At 57.1% G+C, this 19,712-nt stretch overlaps 5 protein-coding genes across 5 annotated transcripts; 3 read left to right on the top strand and 2 right to left on the bottom strand.

The window, feature by feature from the left end:
- Nucleotide 1: 1 nt before the first annotated feature.
- E0L32_009650 (uncharacterized protein) lies at nt 2-4,084 on the top strand (the record flags this gene model as incomplete). Its single annotated transcript, XM_031144638.1, has 6 exons — nt 2-275; nt 531-666; nt 899-1,145; nt 1,202-1,574; nt 1,640-3,819; nt 3,876-4,084. Coding segments are annotated over 6 exons (3,419 nt in total), but the record flags the coding sequence as incomplete, so codon positions are not given.
- A 2,236-nt stretch (nt 4,085-6,320) lies between these two features.
- On the top strand, nt 6,321-8,090 carry E0L32_009651 (uncharacterized protein; the record flags this gene model as incomplete). Its single annotated transcript, XM_031144639.1, has 1 exon — nt 6,321-8,090. One exon carries the CDS (start codon nt 6,321-6,323, stop codon nt 8,088-8,090), a length of 1,770 nt encoding a protein of 589 aa, XP_030990544.1.
- Nucleotides 8,091-11,779: 3,689 nt separating this feature from the next.
- E0L32_009652 (uncharacterized protein) lies at nt 11,780-12,339 on the bottom strand (the record flags this gene model as incomplete). The annotated part of the gene is made up of 2 exons (XM_031144640.1): nt 11,780-12,020; nt 12,155-12,339. 2 exons carry the CDS (start codon nt 12,337-12,339, stop codon nt 11,780-11,782), a joined length of 426 nt encoding a protein of 141 aa, XP_030990545.1.
- Nucleotides 12,340-16,897: 4,558 nt separating this feature from the next.
- On the top strand, nt 16,898-17,430 carry E0L32_009653 (uncharacterized protein; the record flags this gene model as incomplete). Its single annotated transcript, XM_031144641.1, has 2 exons — nt 16,898-16,920; nt 16,983-17,430. 2 exons carry the CDS (start codon nt 16,898-16,900, stop codon nt 17,428-17,430), a joined length of 471 nt encoding a protein of 156 aa, XP_030990546.1.
- Nucleotides 17,431-17,798: 368 nt separating this feature from the next.
- Nucleotides 17,799-19,423, bottom strand: E0L32_009654 (uncharacterized protein; the record flags this gene model as incomplete). Its single annotated transcript, XM_031144642.1, has 2 exons — nt 17,799-19,006; nt 19,165-19,423. The coding sequence occupies 2 exons, from the start codon at nt 19,421-19,423 to the stop codon at nt 17,799-17,801; spliced, it is 1,467 nt and encodes a 488-aa protein (XP_030990547.1).
- Nucleotides 19,424-19,712: the final 289 nt, after the last annotated feature.

A 19,712-nucleotide genomic window follows, 5' to 3' on the forward strand; every position in this document is an offset into this window, starting at 1 on the left:
CCACCCCCCCCCCCCCCCCCCCCCCCCCCCCCCCAGCCAGCCCTTCTCCCTTTCCCATCCCAAAGCACTAGCCTTCCGGCAAGGGACATCTCGACCTTTTTGCAAGGCACACTCCAAAAGGGCATGGAAAACAACAAATCCTCGACCTCCAAGCCTCCCACCCCTTCGACCCCCCAATCCGTAGCCTCCGACCCTAAGGCTCCGGCTGCCAGGCCATTGTACAGTAGCAAGTTGAGCGACGGAAAAGACAGATCCACCGATAACGTCAATTCCAGGTGAGACACGCCCCAAGCCCTCCTTCTTCCCATACAGCTCGCCAATTCCTGTGGCCGCATTGCTTTTCCCCTTCCACAACAAAATCCTTTGCGCCTGTTGCGCCTTTCTTTATCTGCCCGTCCACCTCTGCCTCGACTTGGACTGCGCGCACAATCTCATCTGCAAGCAGCCTCATCGCGCTGCATTTCAGCACCAACCTTTTGTACCTCAAACCTGTCGCCGCCCAGTACTAACCACCATCTTCTGCCGGCCAGACAAGCTCCTGTTCCGCAGCAGAAGGCCCGGTCTTCGGCCAAGAACCCAATCACTGGTCGCTCGAACAGTCCGCAACAGAACAATCCGAACAACAATAACCAACCCAGACAATCCCCGACTGCGTCTCTCCGTGAGGTAAGTTGTCCTTCTCTTGACGTCTCGCACAATTCCGCCTTGCACATCTCCATCGTGGCCTTTGGGGTGGGCAAGACCACCTTGATTTTGATGTGGCCTGGCATCACATTCCCGTCACATTTCGCATCAACACCACCACCTTCCTCAAACTCAGTACCTTCTCACCCTTTCATGACGATTGCCCTCTTGTTTGATTTGCATCATCTTTGATCTGACGAAACTCGTGCAACAGGGCCAGCGAGTCTACATCACACTTACGAACGGTCACGAATACGAGGGCATATATGCCGTCAACCCTACGAATTCGGCTACTTTCTCCTTGAGAATGGTGCAGCAGAAGAAAGGATCTGGATCAGGAGACTCCGCGAACGGCACCGGTAAACGAGACCAAGCAAGCATGTCTTTCCAAAAGAAGGATGTTGCCGACGCTCGCGTCACTGGCAGCAACAACAGCAGAGGAGAAGGAAGAACACAGAATGGTGAGCAATCATCCGCTGCGCGCCGGTGCTAGTTCATCGTACTCATAGTATCCTAGGCAATCGAGCCGGTTTCCGCACAGATACTGCTATCTCCAACGGCAGGCTTGGAAGCGAACGAGTTCTTCAGCCGTGGGTCCCGGATGCTGCTGATGAGGTCGACGGAAGCCTCGAGAAATCATCTGGCAGCAGCAAGGGCTGGGACCAGTTCGCCGCTAACGAGCACTTGTTTGGCATCAAGACGGACTACGATGAGAACATCTACACGACGATCATCGACAAGTCCCACCCACAATACCAGCAACGCATGCTGGCTGCGGATAGGAAGGCCCGAGAGATTGAGCGGTCGACTCCTACTACTGCCCATGTTGCAGAGGAGCGTATCATGGACTTCGCTGGTGGCGATGACCAAGGCGGCGATGAGGAAGACAAGTACGACATACATACCCCAGTTTGTTCTTACCTAAGGCTACTTCCAGTTGCTGACTCGCTTATAGATACAGCGGTGTTCGTCGCGGCGAATTCGCGTCACTGACCTCCGGAAAGGAGAATCGATACACACCCCCAGCCAGACGGGCGCCCACTGGCCAAGCAACTGTAAAGGGTGCACCTGTTGACCCTGCCATCATCTCTTCCCAAATTAAGGGCTCGCAGTCCAAGAAACCCTCGACCCCTGTCACCGAGGAATCCAAGCCTTCGACCTCCCCACAGCCCTCCGCAACAGCCAGCGCCGACCCGAGCGCTTCGGGGGCTGCCAACAAGTCAGACAGCAAGGCCGAGGCGAAAGCTAAGGATGGCAAGAACGAAGAGAAAGCTGCTGAATCAAAGAATGTCGAGAAATCTTCTTCGACCCTCCGTGCCACAGCCACCACTGCCCGCACTGTCTCGCCTCAGGCGAAGGACGGCGCTGCCGCGCCCAGTGCTACATCGACGGTCGAGGCCGATGTCCTGAAGTCGTTCAAGACCTTTGCTACACAGCAGCGTGCCCAAGCGGATAAAGTGCGCACCAACAAGATGAAGGCCGACAACCAGGTCAAACTACAGGAGCTCAAGAAGTTCGCCGATAGCTTCAAGCTGGCAACTCCTGTCCCGAAGGATTTGATTTCCATCATTGCAAAGGACCCTGCCAAGCAGAAGCAGATACAAGCCAAGGCGTTGCAGAATGCAGAGGACGTCAAGCGGGCTAAGGATGCAGCCAAGGAGAAGGATTCGGGAGCTGCCAAAGACACCCAGGCGAAACCCACGGTAGAGCAGCCACCTGCACAGAGCTCGGCGGCCCCGCCGGCTGATAACCGAAACGCGCGGAGCGGAGGCCCCCAACACACGCCGTCGCCATCTGCTATGAACAACAACCGCCACCCAGGTCCCCGACAATCCTACGGACCGCAAGGCTATCACCAACCGTTCAGAGGTGACAGGCAACCTACTCAGCACATGGCTAGTCGCCAAACTGGTAATCTTGGCGAACGACTGAGAAAGGTTGAACAAGAACGTGCTCGAGGAGGCCAGCAGCACTATCCGAACTCACACGAAATGCGGATCCCTCCAACCGGGCCTGCGAACAGCGTTGACCCCAACTATGGCAGGCGTCTCAGTGCCATGGCTCCCCCTCACCCTCATCTCGCCGCCAAGCTGAACCCCAATAGCCACGAGTTCAAGCCCAACCCCTACGCCACTTCCTTCAGCCCTAATGGTCCGAGCACAGGATCGAGCCCTCGCTCTGGTGTCAACGTTGTCGAGCCGCAACCCGTCTCTGCCCCCCAGTCGGGCCAACTTATCCGCCGCAAGACCAAATCTATTGATGTTGCTAAGTGCTTCATTCTCGCTCACATCAAGACGGCTCACCCCCCTCAGGGCAGGAACTGGGACGACAATAACGGGCTGCGCCCATCCTACGACACTCTCCCGACCTGGAGACAGCTGCAGGACAATGAGAAGGCGGATTCCACCATGCATCTGACTTACAAGGAATACTTTGAACGCCTGCCCTTCGGCGGCCCGGCACTTACTACCCCCAACCCATCCCATGCGATGCCACAAGTTCCGCATCAACACCAACTACCATTCCATCTGCAGCACGGCGCGCACGGTATGCCTCGCCAATCTCCACACATGGCCCCAATGCCAATGCATCCTCAGCCCGGACCTACTCCTCAGATGCCATACAACAACGGAGACGATCATAGAATGATGCAGTCTAACTCGGCACAATCCTTTGCCTCCCCGAGGATGGCTCAGATGTCAATGTACCCTCCGCAGATGAATTCGCCTGCACAAATGCCGCCCTACAATCAGGCTGTCGCAATGCCGCAATTCATCCCCTCCACTCCCCAGATGAACCAGTTCCGGAGCTTTTCTAATAGCCCCCAGTATATGGCTCAGCAGCCGGGCCCAATGGGCATGCAGGTAATGCCACCCCAGTTCATGACTGGCCCCAGTAACATGGTGCCGTCAAGTTCTCAGATGGGCATGTACCCAGGCCAGCCGCAGTTCATCAATCCTGGTGGTGCTCCGCCGCAACCCATGCCAGGCTCGAACGGCTACCCAAGCCCGGGTCGACCTGCAGCTGCCCCCATGATGATGCAACAGGGTTCTCAACAAGGACAGCATGTCTATGGCATGAGTCCTGGCATGCCATACCAGCAGCCCGTCTATACGGGTCAAGCTCCCAATCAGAGTAAGTAACGGTATCCCTACGCCCGCCAACACGGCTTGAATGCTGACGTGAATCAGTACCTATGAGGGGTTTCAGCAATTCCGGCCCGCAGCATTTTGGCACGAGTCCCCAGCAGATGCACCAGTTCGGCCATCGAAACGGCAGCCACAGCTATGGCAACAAGAACTTCCACGGTCATAACCAACATCAGCCAGCCCAAGGCGGCCACGCAGCAACTGCTGGTCCATCGGGGCGCGCCGGAGAAGGACCGGAAGAAGCCAAATGAATCCCGGCTCTGAATGTCGTGAAACGTATGGAAAATCGAACGCTCTAGCAGGGTCTCTCAGGCTCTGCTCTTGGAGCATCAAATCAATCTAGTTTTTGAGCTAGACAAGCAGACTTCAGTCTTGGGCACGCTGCGACCGACTGTCGGCCACAATGTGTGTTACACTCTGCATGCATTGCTACTCTTTCCGCAGGTTACGGGGTTTATACGGTGTTGTCTTGTCACCAGCACGCGTGGTTGGCTGCCTCGAGGCCGCTCTCTCGGCTTATTGGGCGAGCCGCCTGAGCCCCCGTAGACCTAAGGATAGGGGTCCCTTCTGTTTTTTTGAGTATTTGCGGCGAGAGGTTGAGGGCGAGATTTCGCCACAGTCTCGTGCGCTGCTACTCAGACTTGGCGAGGGTGAAGTTTTTGTATTGGACGGAGGCGGAGGAAGAGGAAGAGGGTGAGCGGCGTGGGAGCGGAGTGCTTTTTGATAGTCTAGCTTTGTCACAGCGCCTGGTAACTGGGTGAAGTCACTCAATGCCAAGCAGGAGATGGATAAGTCGTGGTTGGTAGTTGAATTAGCAGGATCAGGCATGTTACCATCTAGACACTAGACCAGCAGCGATAGCTTTCTTGATGCTTGGTAGCTCACGAAAATGACAAAGAATGAGGTATTCTGCTGACATGACTATCTTCTACATGCCAATGGATGGATCTTGTTGTTGAAAGTCTGGGAATTGGGGAGGCGACATCACCAACTTTGGCTGCTGTCGTGGCGTGTTGGAGAGACTTGGGCAGTCTGTAGCCTGTTACTCAAGCAAGGACGTACGTCCGTACGGAGCTCCTTTGGCTGCCTCCTGCTCGTCAATCCTGCAGATGTCCGTGGCGGGCCCTTTGTTTCGAGCTGGCCGTTTGTTTCAGGTTGAGCCGAAAAGAGGTGTGCTGTGGGCCAATGGAGGCGCCAGAGCGTTTTGTCGATCCAGGTACCCGCCGGCCTTGATTGGGTCCCAGCATTCCAGCCTCAACATGGGTACGCGCACATCCATGAACATCATCGGCAGTGACAAGCCCTAGAGAGCCACAGAGCCCCGACTCCGTCCCTGGCGCCTTGCTGAGTGATGTGCCCTTTCCCCAGTTTTGCCGCTTCAGATCCAGGGAGATCGATTCCTGTCGTGCGAGCCGATTTGACGGCCGACACGTCCTGGTGGAGGGTGTGCTGCTGATCTACTTCATGCGCTGTGTCTCCTTTGTGCCCGTCACAAGTGGACGGGAGCTGGCCTCCAGCGGCTTGAGGCAGCCCCTCCTTTGTTTGTTTCCTGTCTTTCGTCTGGTCCATCCTTGTCCTTATCCCTCGGACCCTGGCGTTTTATGTTTCTCTGTCGAGGTTGCGATGACGAGTCGGGCCAGTCGCCCGCATGGCCACCGTCCAGAGAATCGCCGTTTGGGGGATATCTCATCTAGCCGATACAGGCCCCCGGCCGCATTAAGCATATCCATATCATGCTGTCCAGGCGGCTCTCATGCAAGAGGCCAGGGGATCACAAGCATCGTGGTGGACCGGGCACCTATCACAAGCTTGACGCTGGTCTTCACTCCACGGGGCCTAGATCACCACAAGGTTGAGATTGTCCTTGTCCGTTAAGCATACACTGCTTCAGAATGTCCCCTCGATCCGCATATGACGGCTCTGATTCGTCAAGCCGTTATTCTGATCGCCCACCACAGTACGCCTAGGTAAATGCCATATCGGTCGTGTTGGGACATAAAGTCTCCCCATATCTCGACCTTTGTCCAACCTGTCTTTCTGCTGAACTGGATTTTCCCTCAGCTTCTGACCAGAGCTTTTTCTCTTCCCTTCTGTTCCCCCCTTGGCTGGATTCCCAGGAGGCCCTTTGCACACGACACTCCTTTAGCCATACGCTCAAGTGCTTGACTTTGTCCACCTTGATACACTGGTGTTGTTGAACAACCAACGTTGTTCGGTCTTTGTTCCCCAGGCACGCTCCTTTCTTCGAATCGAGCTGCGCTCGTTCACCTCGTACCTATAAAAGCTGATTCCACGGGGTCGTTCTCGCGTAACCTCGTCCCAAATCTATTCTCGATTTCTTCATACACTGTTTTTTCTTTTCCTTATATATATATATAGACCTCTACGACTCTGCCATATATCCTATAACTCACTGTCGAAAGTACTACCCTTTCCCCTCATCTCTACCAAAGACAAGAAAACGCAACCTCGAGCTTTCTTTCGATCATGAAGGTCACCGCGACATCTCTTCTGGCCGTGGCGCTGGCCACGGCAACCACCGTCTCGGCGCACATGGAGATGATCGACCCTCCGCCGTTCAGGTCGAAGAAGAACAAGTTCGCGACGAACATCGACAACGACATGACGGCGCCCCTCAACGGCAAGGCCGTCGGGAGCGTAGGGGCCTACCCCTGCAAGGGCTTCCACACGGACATGGGCACCCCGGCCGGCGCGTCGGTCAAGACGTACGCGCCGGGGGAGAAGTCCAAGTTCACCATCGCGGGGGGCGCCAACCACCAGGGCGGCTCGTGCCAGATCTCGCTGTCGTACGACGGCGCAAAGACCTTCACGGCCATCAACTCCATCATCGGCGGCTGCCCGGGCCAGGGGGAGACGAGCTACGACTTTGCCATCCCGCAGGACGCCCCCGCCGGCGACGCCATCCTCGCGTGGACGTGGTTCAACCAGGTCGGCAACCGCGAGATGTACATGAACTGCGCGCACGTCACGATCGGCGGCGGCGGCGGCAAAAGGGCGAAGAAGCAGCGGCGAGAGGAGGCGGTCGGCGACGGCGACGGCGACGTGGAGAAGCGGGCCGTGGCGTATTCGGCGCGGCCGGCCATGTTCGTCGCCAACGTCAACAACGGCTGCACGACGGAGGCGGGCAAGGACGTCAAGTTCCCCGAGGCGGGGGACGACGTCGTCAGCAATTCTGCGGACGCCAGGCCTCCCAAACCGCCGGGCTGCGGGATGAACGGTGCTGCTGGTGTTGGCGGTAGCTCCGGCTCCGGCTCGGGATCTGGTGCTGGACAAATTTCGGGCTCCGGTTCAGGCTCGGGCTCAGGGTCTGGCTCGGGCAATGGCTCGGGCAATGGCTCGGGCAATGGCTCAGGCGCAGGATCTGGTGCTGGACAAGGTTCGGGCTCCGGTTCAGGCTCCGGCTCGGGATCTGGTGCTGGACAAGGTTCGGGCTCCGGTTCAGGCTCGGGCAATGGCTCAGGCAATGGCTCAGGCACCGGGTCTGGCGCCGGACAAGGATCAGGTTCCGGGTCAGGCTCAGGTTCTGGCTCGGGGTCCGGCTCGGGGTCTGGCGGTGCTCAGTCCAGCGCCGCACCCGCCACAAGTGCCCAGGCCGGTGGCGGCTCTGGCTCTGGTTCCACAGGGTACGTACAAACCCCCGTACCATCGACGCAGATACCGTCCTCGACGGATCCGCCGTTGTCTCGGCCTCCCCTGAAGATCACCACGATTAACTTGAGCAGGACTAGCGTTCCCGGTGGCGTATTCGTTACGGCTTCCGCCACACCAGGCGCCGGGTCTGGGTCTGGATCGGGTTCGGGCTCGGGCTCAGGCTCAGGCTCCGGTTCAGGAAGCTCGGCGAGCCAACCCGCGGCTCAGCCCACGACCATGGCCACTTCCACCAAGGCGGCTGGCACTGGTGGTTCCGGAGGCGGCAGAGGCGGCGGCGGCAGCACGGCTACCCAGTCCAGCCCCCCGGCCGGCGGCACTGGCGGGTCGGGCTCCGGGTCCGACTCGGGCTCGGGCTCGCCGGACACGGCGTTCCCGGCCAGCGCGCCCTGCACCAACGAAGGCGCTTGGCACTGCGTGCTGGGCAAGTCCTTCCAGCGGTGCGCCTCTGGGAGGTGGAGCCCGATCGGGCCCATGCCGGCGGGCACCGCGTGCAAGCCCGGCATCAGCGACAACCTGGAGATGAACCGCGCGAACGAGCGGCGGCGCGGTGGGGCCCGGCGCTCTGGCAGCGCCTGGGCTGTCTAGACTTTGAATGACGAATCGTTGATTTCTTTCCAGCTTTCGAGAGGAGCTGCGGGTGTTCCTGCCGTGCTTCCCTCGAGGCAAGATTTCTCTCTTTCTCTTTCTTTCGGTCCGGGGTCGTTGTTACTTCGGGATCCTCTTTTTTTTTCTCTCTCTCTCTCTGGGCATTCATCGGAGTTTCTGTTTCTGTTCTTTTGCGTCTAGAACATGGGAAGTAGTATGCAAGGGTTTCGGAGAGTTCATAGCATACGGTATCCAACGTATCCGCGCTGCTGGCTGGGGACGATACCACTTGATAGCCCCAAGATGAAGGAGCGCGAGGTAGAAAATGCAAAGACGGCGCGAGCTGTAACCATGAACCAGTAGGTCTTTCTTTTATGCTGTCGTGAGGTTGTGACCTATCGAGAATATGTAGAAAAAGGCCCGGATCGATCTATGATGCGTGCGTGCGAGCAATCAAAAGCTCAGCATCACTCGATGCATTCCTTTGAGCGCGGTAGTTGTACGTTGCGAAAGAGAGTAGGTCCCGACACTTACAAACTCGGCACATGCATCCCCACAAAGCCAAGGTCTGCATGGAATTGAATCATCTTAAGAGGCCTGCGTCTGAGTGGGCAAATCACTTGATCACCAGAGAGGTCGTAGAAAAGGCAAACCAGGTAGAGAACGATGCCATATCCCAACTTTCTTCGTCTTGCTCACTCCAAGAGGGCTTTTTTTGTCGAGTGAAAAGCAAATCGGCCCGTCGCCGTTGATAGGTCCACAGGTCGAGGGTCGGTCGTGATGCACGTCCCAAGTGAGCCCCGGCCAGCTGGAGCAAGCATCGTCGCCGATCGAACGACAACGGCCCGACCAGTCTGGAATTTCCCCGGAGGGGCGCCGGGGGGGAAGCCCAACTTTTTGGATAAAGGCGGGGAAAAGCTTAGCTGGTGTGTTGATCTCCCCCCTCGTGCAGATCTTCTTTGGGGGAGGAGGGGAGGGGGAACATTTGCGCCGTGCATTCGCACCCACCCACATAAATCGCACAGATACAGATATGACCGAGCAGACCGTGCCTTCGGCGACTCTGCGGGGGAAGCCCGGCGGTGCCAAGAAAGCCATACATACATGGCATACGTGCAAAGTACCTACTTGATCGGCCTTTGGATTGGGGGGGGGGGGGGGGGGGGGTTTCTTGCGCCGACAAGACGCACACTTTCACGGAGCTCTGGGTACGAGGTTGCAGGCTGGGGCTGCGGGCTTCGGGGCTACTAAGCTGCTTCGAGGGCGGGATGCGGGATGTCAGTTTGGAGGGAGGACGCAAAGGATGAGAGAGTAAGAGAGAGAGAGAACTGAGGGATAAACTTCAAGCTCGAAGCTTTCTGCGGCGCAGACATGCCCCCCCCCCCCGCCCGGTCTCCCCTCATGTTGTTGGGAGACCTGCTCGATCCGGCCAAGTGTGCAGAAATTGCCTAAAGCGTCGTAGGTAGCAACAGCAGAGTGCGCAGAAGGCCTCTTTTTCTGTTTCCAGGGTTTGCCGGACTCCGTACCTAACCCAAAATCCCCCCTCGGAACGAGGAATTTGCATGCAAGTCAGTCATTGCCGAGCCCGTTCTGTGCATTTGCCTGCCTGCCTGCCTGCTCTTTGCTCTTTTCTTCCCCATTGTCCGCTCACACCGGATTGCTCTGCCACTCCCATCTCTCCTCTATTTCCTCACCCCCCGTGGGAGAAAAAAGCGAGGCGAGGAATGCGAGCCAAGTAGGGAGAGCTCTCGCAGGGTAGACAGTCGGGATAGCTTGGTTGGGGGCGAGTAACGTTGACTTTCTTGGTAGAGTTGACAGGGCGGGCTGCGTGCCGGGGATGGGCCGCTCCCCGCTCCCCCGCCACGCGCAACTTCCCGTCTCGATGCCCTCCCTGGTCTGGTGGTCCTAGGAATGGCCCCCGAGGCATTCTTGCCCTTTTGGGGAACGGTCTTCCTTGGAAACAAGGCTCCCGAGTTTACGGAGTAGTTGGGGAAGGGGATTCATGTTGAATAGGTAATCCAATTGCCCGACTAGGTACCCCTATGTACTTAGGTAGCCAGGACGAGCGAGGTATTCTGTACAGGACCTTACCCCAGCATGCAAGGCCGGCTGATGTCAGCAAATGCGAGAACGAAAACCTTGGAAGGCCTTCCTTGTCGTTATGCAACGCAGCTACAGTAGCCGTATTGCCTATCCTGGTGGACTTGCTAACTGGACGCCACTGGAGGAGCTGACGCTGCTCACCCGGGGGGTGGTGGTCAATTCCGAGTGTCCGCTGGTTTACGGAGTAGTTATTAGAGATTAGTTATTAGAGGATTGAGGATTCAATGCAAGTGTGAAGCGAGGGTCTGATGTGGTAGCAGTGGCGCGATAAGAAACGCCCCAGCGCCAAGTCGGGGCCTCCTGTCAGCCCCAGGCTCTCCATCTGTCTGTCTGTCATGTGTGTGCGCGCGCACAGGCGATGATTGTTTGGTTCGCACAGAGGAGAGAGAGAGAGAGAGACGAAGGAAGAGTCAAGTGTTTGTGGAACTTGGGGTGCTCGGACGAGCCACGGACCAGACGATGCAACGAGTTCGTGCAAAGTGACACACGCACGGCTCGATCCTTTCACATCCCTCTCTCACCCTCAAGCCGCCGCCATGTGGTGGACGACAGAAACAGAAGCACAAAAACTGCCCAAGTTGGCAGAGATTGCTAGGGATCTACAACCTGGATCTTAGCATGGGCCCCCCCCCCCCCCCCCCCCTAGCGCGGCCGCCCCCCCGAGGCGCTGTTGAATAAGGCTTTCAAGGGATCTCCCCGAAGCCACGGCCTGGCTCCCGGGCCCTGGTCCCTTCTAGATTAGAGCCAAGAGGCGCCAAAAGGGTTGCTGCGCGATTATTCAGAGGGCCTGCTATTGGCCGCGCTGGGGTTCTCGGCCGTTTCGTTCGATCCCGACTTTCTTTGCTTGTCGAGTTAAACGGCTCCAGGTTCGAGTGTAACTTGTCAATAAGTGGCGCCCTATATTTTTTTTTGGTTCTCAACTCATCTTCTGCCCATCCTCTCTCAATGCGGATCCAATTTGCTGGGCAGTCGACAACATATATGTGCCTCGCTATTATTCATGATGAATGCAGGATAATATTGGGTAGCTGCTTCAAAATGCATTTTCTAGAATCGGGACCCCCCTTTTTTTTTTATTCTTGGCATGCAATAGAGAGGGAAGGCTCTTGTTCGTCCGAACAAGGCATTGTAATTGACTATCTACAGTGAAAGGTATTCAAGGTATTGTTTGATGCTAGTCATAGATGACTTATGGCTAACATCTCAGCGTCGGTTGTGGTTTCGACGTCAGTTCACACACATCGTCGCGAGATGGTCGGCACATTCGAGATGAAAAGGTGCAGGAGAAAGAGAGAGAGCTCGAGACTTGAATTTGATGGCGGTTGACGGCAATTTGATCCGAAAAACAAGATATATAAACAGTGCCATTTTGTTTCCCGGTTCTCATGAAAAAAAATATGCCATCTAGAAGATTAAAAAATAACAAGAGCCGACCGCGCTCCCGGTGGAGGCGAGCATCGGCGTCGTCATCGCCCGCCATGGAATGCTTTCCCTCCTCCTCCTCCTCCTTCTATTTCGTCATCATGCCCACCAAGTCCCGACCCCGAGCCCGTCGCAACCCTCGCCGCCGTGAACGGTAGGACCGCTTACAGGTCGTCGCAGTAGTCGACGGTGGTGGTGACGGTGACGGTGGGAGTGGGAGCAGTGGTGACCGAGGGGGTGATGCCCCAGCAGTTGCAGGCCGAGGCGTAGGCCGCAGCAGACGAGCAGTGGGTGGCGTAGGCGGGCATGGCGCTGGGCGAGTTGGTGGCCTGGCGGTACTCGAGGAACTCGGCACGCTTGGCAGGGGTGGCCGAGGCCTCGCCGTCAACAGTGACGGTGACGGTGCTGCACGAGGACCAGTGTTAGCCCTCTGATTCTTCACTCTTCACATCGCCCCATCCAACTCGGCATGTTGTTGGTGACCGGCCCCGATCTTCCGGACCTGGTCCACCCAGCACGGGATATCTGCAAACACTTACGTAGGAGCCGGGGTGACGGTGGTCAGCATGAAGCTGGAGCAGTCGGCGGACCGGAGAGAGACGGGAGGGAGGCCGTTACGGGTACCGGTGATGGCACGGTTGCAGTTGTTGCCGGCGCAGGCACGCTTCTCCATGACGCTGGCCAGGGCGACCGAGACGAGGGACAGAACAGCGACGACCTTCATCTTGACTGGTTTCGGGTTGGACCTTGGGAGAGGTTTCGAAAGATGATATTGTCCTGGGCTAAGGTTCGACTGGCTAGACAGCGATTCCGAGTGGTGATGGGCTGAAGAGGAGGGACCGAATGGGCAGGACGGTACGGGTGGGCAAGACCTGGTATATGTATGCGAGGCGGCAGCAGGCCGTACAAGACGACACCACCTTCCCAATATCGCTTCGATCCTGCGGCGTGGTAGCTTGTACTGCACGCCCGCCTGCCCATGGCTCGGGGCTGTTTCCCAGTCGCCGGGGGCCCTGATCAAAAGAAGGGACCAGGGTGTGCGAGTGTGAGTGGATCGCTATCTGGGAGAGGTTCGCCGGTGGTGCCGTCCTGCCACGGGCGGACATGCCTGGGAGTGAACCCCCCTGCGGCTCGGGCCAGACTAGAGAGGAGGTCAGCACAGCACAGCACGAGGAAGCGCAATCGTCAGGTACCTGCTCGAGCTCAGGACGGGATTTCCACCTATGAGAGGGTGGGATGCAGCAACGAGGAGGTCCATCTGCGAGGAAACGCTGTCGGCCGGCTGGTCGGGGGGAGGGGTGGAGGATTTGAGCAGGGGTGCAGGGCCATGCGCTCTCTTCCATCTTCCATGGGGACAGGCAGGGGGGCATGGGTACTGCACGCAAGCTGGTGTTGGCCTGGTTGTTCTCGCTCTCCACTGCTTCCATGCTGGTCAGGTCGTTGGTACGGCGGCGCGCTTTGGGTAAAGCGCCGTCAATTCACCCGGCGGAGAAGGACCTGGATGCTGAGGAGCTAGAGCTGAACTGGGCAAAGCTGGCCCCAGCAGCTCTCGAACTATTAGCTCCCTAGCGCCACCCGGAGGACGGAGTAATCTTGAACGAGGAGCGACGAGAACGAGCGGATTGAGCAGGCAGGCGAGCGAGCCAGTTCCTGTCAATTGTGTCAGCGGCACAGGTGGTTGACCGGTAGGCAGTGTGGCGGGAAGAGGTACACCAATTGGCAAATGTCCCGTCAATCTTGGTCAGAAGTTTCTCCAGGCGGGTGGACAAGGGCAAAGTAACCTTGATCATCATGGTTAATTCATGGAGGACGACGACTCCACTGAACCCGGTCCGTACCACTTCTAAAGTATGGAGCACCTGCTGAGAGTTTGAGGAATTGGAATTGGAGATCGGAATGCTTCACCTGGCTGACCCGCCCTACATACTTGTACATCTCGCGGGGAGACACTCTCGAGAGCCAAGCTGCCGTCTTCCGGCTGGCGCCCGGCCCAGGATTGATCGGCCAGATAGTGTCTTTCTTATGTTTTTTTTTTTTTTTTTCATCAAAGCCATTTCACTTTTGAGGAGAATTCCTGAGCACTGAAGAGCTGCGATGGCTGTGAATTGGTGGGCTGGAGCAGGCCAAACGGGGTAATCGCCGCCAGCCAGCTGTGGCAGTAATGGACTTGGCCCAAAAAGGCACATGGCGAGAACATTGAAAGATTAGGTACCTACTAGGTAGTCTACCTAGGTAGCTTGTGGAGCAGGTCCCCTACCACTGCCTCTAAACTACCTACCTAGTACCTACCTAGGTAGCTACTCCGTAGGTATCTCAGCGACTGCCATTCTAGGCAGGACAGGATCGCCATCTGGCGCTGAGCGCTATCAGTTGACGGGCAAGACGGGTTATCCGATGGATGCCTCTATCTCTAGACTACCTAGGTAGGTACCTCTAGTGGACACCATTCGACCACTGTATCAAGACCTCGTGCTCGATCGCCCGTCACGTCTGGCCGTGTGTGCCGTGGTCGTCATTTAAACACCAGGTCTGCATCAACTATCTCTCTAGCCCGCCCACCCGTGAGAACACGAGATGGCTGGCTCTTCAATTGGCAGTTCAAAGTTGCTGACAGTCGCTCAATGGCCCGCCTCCCACTCCCTAAGCTGGAGCTACTGAGACATTGCTGGAAGGGTGATCCCGTCTGCTCCGCCCTCTTAGCGCCAGCACTGAAGGGTCCCCCAAGGTCCCCCAATCATTGATGCCATCAAAGTGAGATCGGTGGAATGTGCGGTGGCTTGAAGGCGCTGCTTCCCCTCACTGCTCATCCCTGGGCGATGACGAGACGGAGAATTTATGCTCTGTCGCATCATTCGTCCAAGCTCGCTGGATGCTCATCACTTGCGGGGGATCGTCGCCGACTTTTGCCTTTCCCGGGCCGGATCGATCTTTGGAGAGAGGTAGAGAGAACCGTGCTGGCCTGGTCTAGGTAACTTACTAACAGGGCATTTCTGTCCTGGCAAGCCTGGTCACCTCCACAAACGGTGGGAATTGCCTAAATTGCCCCCCAGCCCAGAGAACTGTGCCAGCTCGCCGCCTCAGCTGGGCATGCGGGCGGCATGTGTCTCACTGGCCCTCGCTCCCCGAGACACACGGCACGCGGGATGCCGTGAGACACGGTCTCCGATGCATGCCCGACGCACTCCCGGCCACTTGGCTTGGGCTTTTGCTGGGCAACGGCTTTTCAATAGCCCCATCGCTCGTCGATGGAGCCCGCTTCCTTTCTAACTGCTTTGGCCAACTCGACTCCAGTCTGCATGTGCCAATGAGCAGCAAGGTAAAAATCAGCAGGATATCTCTTTCATCTACAAGTACTAGGCCCTCCTGCCTGTTAGCGTTGTTGCGCGTCGAAGGCTGAGATTTCTTCGTGCCCGCACGTGGGTTCGACCTTTATCCCAACACCCCTGCCAAGCCTCCCAGGCCTCCTCCACTTTCTTGGACCTCTTGGGACAAGAACTTGCATAACTGGAATGGGGAGCCCCATCAATGCAACAATCACAACCCGACTTGTATTGGGTGCTTGGCAATCCCACGTGCACGCATAAGAACCCAGGAATCATCTCCAATGCCTTCAGCCCTCGAGCTTTTGGACTACAGCGCTACCACGTGGTCGGCTTCTTCTCCATGCGTCATGTTCAGAGCCTCCAAGCTCAGGCACGGGCGTATTCAAATCGACCACCCGACAGGCACGCCTACAGAGATCCCATCGATAGTCTCTTCCCTCCAAAGCTTCTGGAAGGACTCTGATCGGTCCAAGTGGACCGTAGCACGCGCCTCTGCGATCATGTCCCTGACACGCGCTGAGTGCAAGGTCCGGTCCACGTTCGCAAGCTTACTGTCCTGGGGGGAGGATCGATCTCCGGGGCCGATTGCCCGACAGCATGTGCCTCGCGATGGCCCATCCCCAGGCGTGCAACGATTTCCCACATGGCCTCAGATGAGCTTTCCAACCCGGTCCAGCCCAGTCATGAGTTATTCCTGTGGGCTCGAAGCAAGAAACAACCATGGGAGCTTGATCCGATTCGCATGTGTTCAGCTCCGACTCATTTCGAGCGGGAAGGCTCGCCTGCGATATAGCGTTGCAACGCCAGCCCTAGGCCCCTTGTCCACGGAGGCAGCAAATGGAAAAGCCTGCATTTCCCAAATCTCGGATGGTGAGGCTCCGTCTCAGTACCAGAAGTCTGGGTATCAAAGTTGCATATCCAGCAGTAAATTTCTGAATATAGGTCGCTGGTCGGAACGGCTCCCGCCCGGAAAGTCAGTCGGCCGTGGTTTGCTATCCGACGCACGCAAAGCCAAGGAGAACCACTTCCAGTTCCGCAGTCAGAACCTCACTGCAGTGCCGTGTTCTCTCGATTGGGGCTGGTGTCTCTGTGACAAGTGCCTATTTCTTTTTCAGGCATACATGCGGAATGTGTTGCAAACGATTCGCACTCGATCAGGGTTTGTCTCTTTTCTGAACCAGACTAGTCCGTCACGCGCAAGAGGCGGAGATGGTCAATATTGCCGATTGACAATTACAGTTGATTCATTTGAGCTATGACGGCTGTGCATGCTGTGCAACAGGTTGAGAGGAGATGGTGCAAGAAACACTCCATGCAATTCCCTGCCGCCGAAGACAGAACCTCGGACGCTGCGGATTGTATAACATCATATTGGCCCCCGACTGACAGTGTTAGCTTACAACAAAGTCCTCGCCTTTCAACCCAGAGGATATCTAAGTCAGCATTGTTCTAGGTTAAGATTCTGGTACTCCCGCGGCTCTCCCGGCAATGTTGGTGGCTGGCCGGCATCTGGGTTGCCATCAATGAGTGGCTCGACGTCATAATCCTAAAAGACCGTCCCAAAGCCGCCACAGATCTACACCCTGTTGAAAACAACGTCCAACCGGTGCGCGACAATCGAGCGACACCCTGTTTGCCACTAATGAAGTGTAATATTTCACGGCCAAGGTTGTCTCCTTTGGCAGCCAGGCAGCCATACTGGTTCAGTCGAGGATGCCGCACCTGCCATTCTGACGTCTGACGCGCGCAACAACGTCACGCCTGTTGCTTTCTACTAACCTACATCTCACGAGACCCCGGGTGGACTGGCTAATCTGGTTTTTTTGGAAGACAGGTGCATATATAGGTGCAGGTGCTTCACCTCGGAAACCCATCTTCTTCTTCTTCAGTTTTAGGATCATGACTTGTGATTGATTTGACCGAACCCAATACCCGAGACTAACAGAGCGACAGGACAGCATGGACTCTGTCAAGAACATTCTGTAGGTCAAAAACATCATCCGAGATGGACTGAACCGAGAGACACCTGCTGATCCAAGCGCAGACACCGCAACAAGGAACACCACACCGAAGGTGCACACGGGGACAACACCCACACGCACCACCCCTCGGAGCATCCAGCCGAGAACCCTACCACTCGCGAAGGGACGCACCATCACCATCATGGCGGCGAGGCTGCTGCTGCTGCCGGAGCAGGTGCGTACGAGGCAGAGAAGCATCACCACCACCACCGCCACGAAGGAGCCCTCGGCCACGAGCACCACCAGACCACCACCGCCGGGGTCCACGACGCTTCTGCTGCTGCTACAGCACCAGCACCCGTGACGCGGTCCTCTGCCGAGCTCGGCGCCGGCGCGACCGCTTCCGCGCCCGACGACGTCCGGCCGGCGGCGGAGGTGGGGAACAACTTCCCCGGCACCAACCCGCACCCGGACCACAGCGCTCTCGGCACCATGAGTGGCAAAGGTCTGGCCTTCTCCGGTCGCGAGTAGAACGAGGTGGCTGCCGGGAGAGAGAGAGTCTAGGGTTGTTCTCTTTTTTTTCTTTTGTGAACTTTTGAAATACTTGTAATGACTGAATGTGGTATCTTTGCTTTGAAATAGCTGCGTGAATGTTCGCGCCTCCAAAAGAAATTGAAACAAACAGCAAACCAAGTCTCTCACTCTCGGAAGCATCGCAAGGTGCTCCAAGTGCTATATCACCTTGTTTCTTGTCCGCCCGAACCCGAATAATAAGTATCATTTTCGGTATGTCTGCAAATGGCTGAACTCCCAAACCCGTACGACAGCTCCAAACACCTCCTTCCACTTGCTCTCTAGTGCCTGCAAAACAACAAAAGTGCAAGCCCTATCGCCTGCGCTTACTGTGCACTCGCTTGATGATGGCTACCGCCCCTCGGATTCTCCCCATCCCCGACCCCTGTGTGACCAGAAGCCACGTGCGGCGGGCCAAAGTAGCCATGCAAGTGTTCCACCGACTCGCTGACCACGCCCAGCTGCTGACCTAACTGCTGCGGGTTGCTGCCGGACGACGCGCCGCCGCCGCCGCCGCCACCGCCGAAGCTGAGGTTGCGCTCGCGGGCCTGCCCGTCGCTGCGCCGCCGCTGGTGCGCAAAGAAGGTAGGCCGGCGCGGGGACCCGATGGGGGAGAAGCTCGAACCGGGCATCTCGGGGATGCCGGACCCGGGAGGAGCGTCGAGCTCGGCGGGGCTGAGGAAGGACCCGAAGCTCATGCTGCCGTCCGAGGACAGCTCGCTCGCGTCGCTGGGCTGGCGGCCGTGCTGCTTGCTCGAGTCGACGCTGTTGCGCAGGGGGATGCGGCCGGCAGCCGGCCCGGGATACGTCCGCTGCGGGGGGATGTCGAAGTAGTCGCCGGCGGAGTCGATACTAGCGTGTCTCATATCTGACGAACTAGATGGGAGGGGGGTCTGCGAGGTCGACCCGGAGGTGTCGGAAGCGGCGCGGCCCCGGAGGAGTTGGCGGGACTCGGGCTCGTTGCTTGACTCAGTGCGGGCTGTGGTTGAGGGGGCAGGAGTTCGACGTCGCTCTGCCATAGCCTGGCTATTGCGATCTCCTCCGGAGGAGCCTTTCTGGCTCTCCACGAGCCTAGCGGTGCGTCGCAGCCTCCGCACTATGATGAAGGCGGCGATCAGAATGGCGAGTAGCAAAGCGATAGCACCACCCACAATCCCTCCGAGCTGTGGAGTAGTGAGGCCGCCTCCTTGGGAAGATGTATCGACTGGAGATGCTTTTGGTAGAGAGGAATAAATCAATTTCGGAAAGTACAAAGGGTTGTCTGAAGGGAGATTAGTCGGTGACGAGGGTGAGACGACCGTAGTCGATGTCACGGTGCGTATGAGCGACTGTCCACTTGACGTTGTGGTCAGAACTTTTGTGATAGTTGTCGTGACCGGATCGGTAGAATAGCAGGCGTTTAGGGCGCATCCCATGCCGTTCTTGCAGCAGCCATAATTGTCCGAAGGAGGGCACAGGTAGTAGCCGGTGGGACATTGTTTAGAAGGAGTCTGGCCCGCTGGAGCCGTGCAATCATTATTGCCACATATGTAACCTGCGAGAATCAGTCAGCCAGCCAGATCTTCGGCTTGCTAGAAGTGTGACTGGTGGCAAACAAGTCGACGGACCTTGGGGACAACAACCTCCTGTTCGTTGTTGATTATTGTCAGCTCAAGCGCTCTGCGTGCATCTCATGACGAGACAGTCACTGACCTCCATTCTCGAACGGACAAGGGTAATAGCTTGCTAATCCGCACGCTGTACCAGCGGCAGCTGTTGTAGCATAGCATGAGTCTGTTGCGCAAGCATAGGCATCCGGGCAACAGCCTCCGCCTTGGGCTGCTGGGCATGAGTTGAGGCCAGAGGGACAGGCGAGTTCCTTGCGAGCTTGGATAAGCTGGGTAGTCACATATACCTTATCCACCCAATGAAGGTTGGCCTCCTCGGCGAGACGTGCTGGGGCGATCGGCATCGTGAGACCCTGTGTAAGGGTTCCGCATGAGAACAGCTCTGAGAGTTAACAGGCTTCGAAAACGGTCCCGTTTGTACAGGACGATGCACACCCTTGGTGTACGATAGTGCGGTGCCCAAAGCAGATATCGAGGCCGGCGCGACGCCGGAAGGATTGGTGATTCTCACAGCTTCGATACAATAGTGCGAGACGATCCTGTTCCTCGTCTCATGGTTTCCTTGCCATGTCTTGAGGATCGCAGAGCGATAGATTCACTTGAATTGAGGAATGTCTCGGTCTTAGACATCGA

Source organism: Thyridium curvatum (genome assembly GCF_004353045.1).
Source record: "Thyridium curvatum strain D216 chromosome Unknown NODE_72_length_212992_cov_80.570197, whole genome shotgun sequence".
NCBI classification, from domain to species: Eukaryota; Fungi; Ascomycota; class Sordariomycetes; order Thyridiales; family Thyridiaceae; genus Thyridium; species Thyridium curvatum.